Source organism: Trachemys scripta, chromosome 12 (genome assembly GCF_013100865.1).
Source record: "Trachemys scripta elegans isolate TJP31775 chromosome 12, CAS_Tse_1.0, whole genome shotgun sequence".
Classification (NCBI taxonomy): Eukaryota; Metazoa; Chordata; order Testudines; family Emydidae; genus Trachemys; species Trachemys scripta.
Genome location: NC_048309.1, coordinates 44,052,593 through 44,063,384, shown reverse-complemented (window position 1 = coordinate 44,063,384; position 10,792 = coordinate 44,052,593). Strand labels below are relative to the sequence as shown.

Here is a 10,792-nt window from a genome sequence, read left to right as displayed (position 1 = left end):
ACTGTTTACTAATACAGGAAGAGGCAAGAAAGAGGAAGTTACACTGTCAAATGGTCATCAGAGGAAAATAACAAGAGAAGTAAAACTTTACAACAGAGACTAGAGGGCATCTGTGTAAGTGGCCAGGAAAGACATGGACCGCCATGCTATGCATTGCCTGCTGGATAGCAGCATGTTAGGGGTGGGAACTGGGTTATTATACTGCTCATTGACCACCAGGTGGCAGAAGGGAGCCAAGAGTAGGAAAGAGACCAATATAGCAAAAAATAAGCACTAGAGAGGAGAGCAGAGAGTAAAGATGGATGCTGTTATGCTGCATAATCTACACTAGGCTGCAGCAGAGTGAAAGACATGAGAAAGAGTCCGCTATATTGAATATTGACCAACAGATTTCAGTAGAAGATAAAATAATGAGAAAGGAGCAATTATACGGCAAAACATCCACTAGATGAGAAATGAGTAGCTATGTTCTGAAATGCCCACTAGATGGCCGAGATTATTGAACATTAATAAAGGGATAGTGCACTGTAACAACTCATCACCTGGGACAAGTGTCTTCCAAAAAATGTAAACTAGCATTTCGTCATTATCTGAAATGTTTCCCATTGGGATCATTTGACTTAAATAAATATATAAATATAGCTTAAATAAATCACACTGGGCATTGTTAGCAACAAAGCTTTGGAAGCCTAAAATTAATCAACAGGGAGCTAGGTTACAGGGGATCTTATTTAAAAAGTGTGAAGGCATCACCAGATAACACAATACTGTTCTTTGTCAATAGAGAGGGAGAAGTATATTTCCAAATATACTTGTTCCTTCAGAGAGATGCAGGTCTCTTTACTGAGAAAATCAAGTTCCTGAAGAATGAGGATTGACAAGAATCTTAGCCGTGGAACCAGAGTGATGGACACCAAACCCTGAGAAATAATAGCTCATTGAGTCAAGTTTGAGCTATCCTGTGGTTAGAGGTGAGCATCCAATCCCAGATTGCTACTACATTGTGTTAGTATATAGGCTTGTTTGTCAGCCTGAGATAGAATTTTGGGTTTGACTTTTTTGATACTCTTATATCTTATACTAATATAGGTGAACAAAGGGATCCTTACTAATATGTGTAAACAGTGAACAAAGACACTGTGTGTTGCATTTCCCACAACCAGATGGGGCTTTTAGTACAATGAGAAAAGATAAGGGATAGAGCTGAAGTATTATAGGGTATGGGGGAGTGTAGTATATGAGCATATACTGGAAGGCTACCTAGCTCCTCTTTCAAGCCAATGTCAAGCAACCAGTCGGGAGGGGCAAGGGGCCATTCTCCAAATCTACATGGGATCTGCTGGCAGAAGCTTTGAGTTTTGTAGTGGATAAAAGGACGGCCTGTGACCAAAGGGTTGATCTCATCCTCAGTTGTATAAGCAGGAGAATCTCAAGTGGGAGAAGGGAGAATATAATCTGTATTTGACACCGCTGCAACTGCTAATTGTCCAGTTTTGGTGTCCACAATTCAAGAAGGATGCCGAGAAATTGAAATGGGTTCAGAGGGAGCCAAGAGAATGATTAAAGATTAGAAAATCTGCCTTAGGCCTGACTTATACTTAAAGTTTAGATTGACACAGATACATTGCTCAGGGGTGGAAAAGTACTTCCCATTGCAGCAAGCTGCATCTACACTACCGGGTCAGCACGGCATAGCTACGGTGCCACAGCTGTGCCTTGGTAGTTCCCGTTGTGTAGACAAGGCCGTAGAGTGCAAGACTGCAGGAGCTCAATTGATTTAGCTTAACAGAGAGAAGGTGAAAGGGTGACTCAATCACAGTCTATAAGGACCTCCACAGGGAACAGAAATTTTCTTAAAGACTCATAGACTTTAAGGGCAGAAGGGACCATTATGATCATCTAGTCTGACCTCCTGCACAATGCAGGCCACAGAATCTCACCCACCCACTCCTGTAACAAACCCCTAACCTATGCCTGAGTTATTGAAGTCCTCAAATCGTGGTTTAAAGACCTCAAGGTGCAGAGACTCCTCCAGCAAGTGACCCATGCCCCACACTGCAGAGGAAGGCGAAAAATCTCCAGGGCCTCTGCCAATCTGCCCTGGAGGAAAATTGTTTCCCGACCCCAAATATGGCGATCAGTTAAACCCTGAGCATGTGAGCAAGACTCACCAGCCAGCACCCAGGAGAGAATTCTCTGTAGTAACTCAGATCCCACCCCATCTAACATCCCACCACAGACCATTGGGCATATTTACCTGCTAATAATAAAAGATCAATTAATTGCCCAAATTAGGCTATCCCATCATACCATCCCCTCCATAAACTTATCAAGCTTAGTCTTGAAGCCAGATATGTCTTTTGCCCCCACTACTCCCCTTGGAAGGCTGTTCCAGAACTTCACTCCTCTAATGGTTAGAAACCTTTGTCTAATTTCAAGTCTAAACTTCCTAATATCCAGTTTATATCCATTTCTTCTTGTGTCCACATTGGTACTAAGCTTAAATAATTCCTCTCCCTCCCTGATATTTATCCCTCTATATTTATAAAGAGCAATCATATCTCCCCTCAGCTGACGGTCTGGAAGATCTGCTCTAGGAATTATCTAGCAGACCAAAGTGTTACAAGATCCAATGACTAAAGGTTAAAACTAGACACATTCAAGCTGGAAAAAGGTGTAAATTTTAACTGTAAAGGTAACTATCCATTGGTACAGCTGACCTAGGGCTGGGGTGGCTTCTCCATCATTGACAACTTTTAAAACAAGATTGGATATTTCTTTAAAAGGTCTCCTCTAATTCAAACAGACATTGATTCAGGGAAGTCCCAAGACCTATGTTATACAGCAGGACAGATTATCACAATGGCCCCTTCTTGTCTTAAAATCTGTGCATCTTTGAATAAGGGGGGAGCGAGGCATTGGCTGGCATACCAGACTGGCTGAGAGGCCATGGTTGCAGGGGGCAACCTGTCTCATCTAGACCCACTGCTTGCAGGTGTTCCTGGGTTAAGTGAAACATGCTTAAACTGGCAAGGAAAGGCTACATTTAATTAAGACAATATGCATCTTCTAACTAAGGCTTGGTCTACACTAAACCCCCAAATCGAACTAAGGTACGCAACTTCAGCTACGTGAATAACGTAGCTGAAGTCAACGTACCTTAGTTCGAACTTACCGCGGTCCAGACCCGGCAGGCAGGCTCCCCCGTCGACTCCGCGTACTCCTCGCGGCGAGCAGGATTACCGGAGTCGACGGGGAGCACTTCTGAGTTCGATTTATCGCGTCCAGACAAGACGCGATAAATCGAACCCAGAAGTTCGATTGCCTGCCGCCGAACCAGCGCGGTAAGTATAGACAAGCCCTAAGACAATATGATTTAGTTGGGGTTTGGTCCTGTTTGAGCAGGGGGTTGGAATATATGACCTCCTGAGGTCCCGTCCAACCCTGATATTCTATGATTCTATAATTCTAGTCTTCGTTCCATCTATATGGGCTTGGCTCTTTGAGTTCTTCTTCTCCATTCCAGTCTGTCTTGTCCCAGTTCCTTGGAAACTCAGCTAATCAGATCCTTTTCTATAACATTTATACATATAGTTTTGGGTCTTGCCCTCCACTTCTAAATTTGACACTCTATTTTATCCTACATATTCTTCCAATCTTCTCTTCACACTTCCAAACCACCTATGCCGGGATTCCCTCAGCCTTTGAATAATCAGTACCACCTTTGCACTTCCAAGCATGGTCCATCCTTGTGACTTCAAGCATCCATCTTAATATTTTCATTTTTGTTGTATTCTTGCCAGCAAGTTAAAAAAGTATGGATTGGATGAATTGACTATAAGGGGAATAGAAAGCTGGCTATATGGTTGGGCTTAACAGGTAGTGATCAACGGCTCAATGTCTAGTTGGCAGATGGTATTAAGCAGAGTGCCCCAGGGATCCGTCCTGTGGTTGGTTTTGTTCAACATCTTCATTAATGATCTGGATGATGGGATGGATTTCACCCTCAGCAAATTCATGGATGACATGAAGCTGGGGGGAGAGGTAGATACGATGGAGGGTAGGGATAGGGTCCAGAGGGACCTAGACAAATTAGAGGATTGGACCAAAAGAAATCTGATGAGGTTCAACAAGGACAAATGCAGAGTTCTGCATTTAGGAAGGAAGAATCCAATGCACTGCTACGGACTAGGGACCGAGTGGCTAGGCAGCAGTTCTGCTGAAAAGGACCTAGGGGTTACAGTGGGCAAGAACAGGATATGAGTCAACAGCGTGACCTTGTTGACAAGAAAGCTAATGGCATATTGGGCTGCATTAGTAGGAGCATTGGCAGCAGATAGAGGGAAGTGATTATTTCCTTCTATTTGACACCGGTGAGGCCCCATCTGGAGTATTGTGTCCAGTTTTGGGCCCCCCACTACAGAAAGCATGTGGACAAATTGGAGAGAGTCCATCAGAGGGCAATTAAAATGATTAGGGGGCTGGGGCACATGAGTTATGGGGAGAGGGTGAGGTAACTGGGCTTATTTGGTATGCACAAGAGAAGAGTGAGGGGGGATTTGATAGCAGCCTTCAACTACCTGAAGGGGGGTTCCAAAGAGGATGGAGCTAGGCTGTTCTCAGTGGTGGCAGATGACTGAACAAAGAGCAATGGTCTCAAGTTGCAGTGGGGGAGGTCTAGGTTGGATATTAGGGAAAACTATTTCACTAGGAGGGTGGTGAAGCACTGGAATGGGTTACCTAGGGAGGTGGTGGAATCTCCACCCTTAGAAGTTTTTAAGGCCCGACTTGACAAAGCCCTAACTGGGATGATTTAGTTGTGCTTGGTCCTGCTTTGAGCAGGGGGTTGGACTAGATGACCTCCTGAGGTCTCTTCCAACCCTAATCTTCTATGATTCTATGATTCTATTAAAGATCTGCCCACCATTCAGAGCAATATGTATAGAAAGAATAGTAAAGATGGCAGGTGACCAGCTTGGCATAACAATGAAATCCTTGCTGATCTTAAACACACAAAAAAAGCTTACAAGAAATGGAAGATTGGACAAATGACCAGGGAGGAGTATCAAAATATGCTCAGGCATTCAGGAGTGAAATCAGGAAAGCCAAATCACACTTGGAGTTGCAGCTAGCAAGGGATGTTAAGAGTAACAAGAAGGGTTTCTACAGGTATGTTAGCAACAAGAAGAAGGTCAGGGAAAGTGTGGGCGCCTTACTGAATGGGGGAAGCAACCTAGTGACAGAGAATGTTGAAAAAGCTAATGTACTCAATGCTTTTTTTTGCCTCTGTCTTCACGAACAAGTTCAGCTCCCAGACTACTGCACAGTATGGGGAGGAGGTGACCAGTCCTCTGTGGAGAAAGAAATGGTTCAGGACTATTTAGAAAAGCTGGACAAGCACAAATCCATGGGGCCAGATGTGCTGCAACTGAGGGTGCTAAAGGAGTTGGCGGATGTGATTGCAGAGCCATTGGCCATTATCTTTGAAAACTCGTGGCAAACGTGGGAGGTCCAGGATGACTGGAAAAAGGCTAATGTAGTGTCCATCTTTTAAAAAGAGAAGAAGGAGGATCCGGGGAACTACAGGCCTAACCTCAGTCCCTGGAAAAATCATGGAGCAGGTCCTCAAGGAATCAATTTTGAAGCACTTAGAGGAGAGGAAAGTGATCAGGAACAGTCAGCATGGATTCACCAAGGGCAAGTCATTCCTGACTAACCTAATTGCCTTCTATGAGGAGATAACTGGTTCTGTGGATGAGGGGAAAGCTGTGGACATGTTATTCCTTGACTTTAGCAAAGCTTTTGATACGGTCTCCCACAGTATTCTTGCCAGCAAGTTAAAGAAGTATGGGCTGGATGAATGGACCATAAGGTGGATAGAAAGCTGGCTAGATCATCGGGCTCAATGGGTAGTGATCAATGGCTCCATGTCTAGTTGGCAGCCGGTATCAAGTGGAGTGCCCCAAGGGTCGGTCCAGGGGCCAGTTTTATTCAATATCTTCATTAATGATCTGGAACATGGCATGGATTGCACCCTCAGCAAGTTTGCAGATGACACTAAACTGGGAGGAGTGGTAGCTATGCTGGAGAGTAGGGATAGGATACAGAGGGACCTAGACAAATTAGAGGATTGGGCCAAAAGAAATCTGATGAAGTTCAACAAGGACAAGTGCAGAGTTCTGCACTTAGGACGGAAGAATCCCATGCAGCAGCAGATAGAGGGAAGTGATTATTCCCCTCTATTCAGCATTGGTGAGGCCTCATCTGGAGTATTGTGTCCAGTTTTGGGCCCCACACTACAAGAAAGATGTGGAAAAATTAGAAAGAGTCCAACGGAGGACAACAAAAATGATTAGGGGGCCGGAGTACATGACTTATGACTCGAGGCTGAGAGAACTGGGATTATTGTGTCTGCAGAAGAGAAGAATGAGGGGGGATTTGATAGCTGCTTTCAACTACCTGAAAGGGGGTTCCAAAGAGGATGGATCTAAACTGTTCTCAGTGGTACCAGATGACAGAACAAGGAGTAATGGTCTCAAGTTGCAGTGCGGGAGGTTTAGTTTGGAGATTAGGAAAAACTATTTCACTAGGAGGGTGGTGAAGCACTGGAATGGGTTACCCAGGGAGGTGGTGGAATCTCCTTCCTTAGAGGTTTTTAAGTCAGGCTTGACAAAGCCCTGGGATGATTTATTTGGGGATTGGTCCCGCTTTGAGCAGGGGGTTGGACTAGATGACCCCCTGACGTCCCTTCCAACCCTGATATTCTATGATTCTATGATATGAAAGTATAAGCCTTATTACTGTCTTGTGGATGTTGCTTTTCAATTTGATAGGCGTTCTCCTATTCATTGTTGAGTTCATCATTATTCTGTATGATCAAACCTAGGTACTTGAATTTCTGTACCTTTGATAATGATAGACCATCCCTGACAGGTGTTTGTCCAATCTGCTCTTAAAAATCTCCAATGATGGAGATTCCACAACTTCCCTAGGAAATTTATTTCAGCTCTTAACCACCCTGACAGTTAGGAAGTTTTTTCTAATATCTAACCTAAACCTCCCTTGCTGCAATTTAAGCCCATTGCTTCTTGTCCTATCCTCTGAGTTTAAGAAGAACATTTTTTCTCCCTCCTCATTGTAACAACCTTTTATGTACTTGAAAGTTGAATTTGATACATTTTGATGGGAAGTTTTGGTTTCAACAACACATTTCACTGAAAAATTCCCAACTCGGACTATGGTGGACAACTTGTTGGGTACCTAATTTGCTTAGTATGCTGTGAAAATCACAGCCTGAATATATGACATATTCATGTTAGAGAGTGGATTCTCAGCTGTGGACTGTGCATAATTTAATCACACTTTCAGCTTCTCCGACTCACACAATGAAAAGTGTTTTTAGCCATTATTAGTATTGTCATAATACTAATACATTGTCCACTCAGATATTTTTGTATTTTAGAACTTGGTCATAATGTGAAATAACCATAGAGATAGATTCATAGATCTGCTAGATTCATAGATCTGAAGGACAGAAAGGACAGTTAGATATAGCCACACCTAATCTGACCACCACGCCTAGACTTGTGGTGTCAAACACTTCTCAGAAATGGCTCCCCAACACTTGGACAAAATTTGTCCTGGTTTAGTATGTCAGGAGCTGAAATATGAGGCTACACAAACCAAAGCTGTATGTGAGTCTAGATAGCCATCCAGTACTCAGACCCTTGACCATCATAATGAGTCCCTTGTCTGAGCTGAGAGAGGATGACAGGTTGTTAAACCTGCTGAGAAAAGCCTATCAATACTTTTTTTGTAAGCTGAGTCAAAATGCAAGCTCTATTATTGAACCTTCAGCTTCAGTGTCCCCACCTGTATGGCACAATAGGATGGAGTAAAATTTAAATATGTTTTGCCTGATCAAATTCAAGAACTATTTCTCTCTTCTTCTTTTTCCCTCCTAGACACATGCCATGGCAAACAGAGAACGGGAAAATGAAACAGCTGTCACACAGTTCATCTTCCTATGGTTCAGGAATATCCCACAACTGCAGATCCTTCTCTTCCTGCTGTTTTTCATGATATACATTGTGACCATTGCCGGGAACATCCTCATTGTGGTGGTAGTTGTGGCTGATCAGCACCTTCACACCCCCATGTACTTCTTCCTGGGGAACTTGTCTTGCTTGGAGACCTGCTACACCTCCACCATCCTGCCCAGGGTACTGGCCAGTCTCCTGACTGGAGACAGAACCATTTCTGTCAGTGGCTGTATTGCGCAATTTTATTTTGCCAGTTTCTTTGCAGCTACTGAGTGCTACCTCCTAGCAATGATGTCTTACGATCGGTATTTAGCAATATGCAAACCTCTGCACTATGCAACGCTTATGAATGGCAGATTGTGCCGCCAGCTAGCAGCTGGGTCATGGATAAATGGATGTCTGGCTATTGCCATCATAACATGCCTTATGTTACAACTAAATTTCTGTGGTCCCAATGAAATTGATCATTTCTTCTGTGAATCCACACAAATAATCAATCTCTGCTGTTCTGACACCTACCTGATAGAGCTTGTCATTACAATCCTGGTTGTTCTATTCACCCTGCCTCCATTCGCATTAACTGTGGTGTCCTACGTTTGTATCATCTCCACTATCCTGACCATCCCTTCCACCACCGGGAGGCAGAAGACATTTTCCACCTGCTCCTCGCACCTTATTGTGGTGACAATGTTCTATGGGACACTAATGATCGTGTATCTGCTGCCCAAAACCAACACGCTCAGAGACCTCAACAAAGTGTTCTCTGTCTTCTATACAATCCTGACCCCTATGACCAATCCCTTTATATACAGCCTGAGGAACAAAAAGGTGAAGGAGGCGCTGAGAAAAATTGTCTGTAAATGTTCAGATTTTACAAGAATTCCCAACTGATTTTTTTTAAGACTGAAAGGTGATGAGCGGAGCTGATGCACTGTTTAATACCCAAGATCTGTGCAGTGCTTATTTCTTGGTAGGTCTTTGGTAGTGTGAGCTTATAACACGCGAGGAGGGGCAAAGATTTGATAGTGTAATATCCATCAATACTAAAAACTAAAATTAAAAAAAATGAACTGCGTTTTACTTATTGATCATGGGAAGGCATATTTTAGCTAAATCCCTGCACCCAGCCAAAGTGAGAATATAAAGTAAAATAAGAGTTTAGTCTTGAATTCTCAAATGATTCTAAGGGAATTATGAGGCATTGCACAATAATATATGCTATGAAATTCATAGACTTATTTGCACCTATCTGGCACTTCCTGGCTACCAACCCAGTATTCCTTAATCTAGGTCAAAGGGATGGTTGGTTGCTGAGGTAGGGAAGTATTTCAAATTTACTATCCGAATTTACAGCAGGGCAGTTGCCACAGAAAATCTGTGGTTGAGCCAGTAATTGTAATCAAATCCCCAATACTCATGACCAGTGACTTATATAGTAGACAGTTCTTCCACCTTTCATGATTATGCCACCCTGAATTTATTCTTTAAACTCTTATGCTTTCTACCACTCAAAATATACTGAACTTGCAAACAGAAGGTAAGGATTAAAAAATAGGTTTTTATTTAGAAGTTAGGAATTGCAGAAAAGTGATAAGGGAAGCAAATGGACTGAAGATGAAATCTCTGGCTAGCAGAGTTCAGAACAATAAGATGGATTTTTTAAATATATCAGGGATAAAAATAATTCTGACAATGATATGCGTTCATTACTGGATGGAAATGGTAGAATTATCAATAATTATGCAGAAAAGGCAGAAGTGTTCAATAAATATTTCTGTTCTGTATTTGGGAAGAAGCTGATGGTATGGTCTCATCATATGGTGATTATACAGCTCTTTCCATTCTTCTAATATCTCTGGAGGATGTTAAAGAGATGCTACTAAAGTTAGACATTTTTATACCAGCAGGTCCAAATAACTTGCATCCAAAATTTTTAAAAGATCTGGGTAATTTTCAATAAGTCTTGGAGCACTGGGGAAATTCCAGAGGTCTGGAAGAAAAAGTAATGCAGATTTTTTAAAAAGGTAAATGGGACTTCGGTAATTGTAGGCCTGTTGGCCTGAGATCAATCCTGGGGAAGACAATGAAGTGACTGATATGGGACTGTATTAATAAAGAATTAAATGAAGCTATTGTAATTAATGCCAGTCAACATGGCTTATGGAAAATAGATCCTGTTAAACTAACTTATTATCTTTTTTTAATAAGATTACAAATTTGGTTGATAGAGGTAATAGTGTTGATGTAATATACTTAGATTTCTGTAAGGCATTTGACTGTGTTGCACAACATTTTGATTAAGAAACTAGAATGGTATAAAATTAACATGGCACACATTGAATGGATTAAAAACTGTCAACAGATAAGTCTCAAATTGTAATTGTAAATGGGGAATCACCGTTGTGTGGGTTTGTTTCTGCAGAGATTCTGGAGGGATAGGGTCTTGGCCTTACACTATTTAACTATCAATAACCTGGAAGGAAACTTAAAATCATCACAGATAAAGTTTGCAGATGATCCAAAAATTTAGGGAGTGGTAAATAATGAAGAGGGCAGGTCACTGATTCAGATCAAACTGGATTGCTTGGTAAAGCAGGCACAAGCAAACAATTTGTGTTTTAATATGGCTAACATCAAATGTATCCATCTAGGAATAAAGAATGCAGACCATACTTACAGGGTGGGGGACTCTATCCTGGGAAGCAGTGACTCTGAAAAACATTTTGGGGATCATGTTGGATAATCAGTTG

At 42.2% G+C, this 10,792-nt stretch overlaps 1 protein-coding gene across 1 annotated transcript; it reads left to right on the top strand.

Moving 5' to 3' along the window:
- Positions 1-8,153: 8,153 nt before the first annotated feature.
- Positions 8,154-8,933, top strand: LOC117885552 (olfactory receptor 11L1-like; the record flags this gene model as incomplete). The annotated part of the gene is made up of 1 exon (XM_034786819.1): positions 8,154-8,933. A coding segment is annotated over one exon (780 nt), but the record flags the coding sequence as incomplete, so codon positions are not given.
- Positions 8,934-10,792: the final 1,859 nt, after the last annotated feature.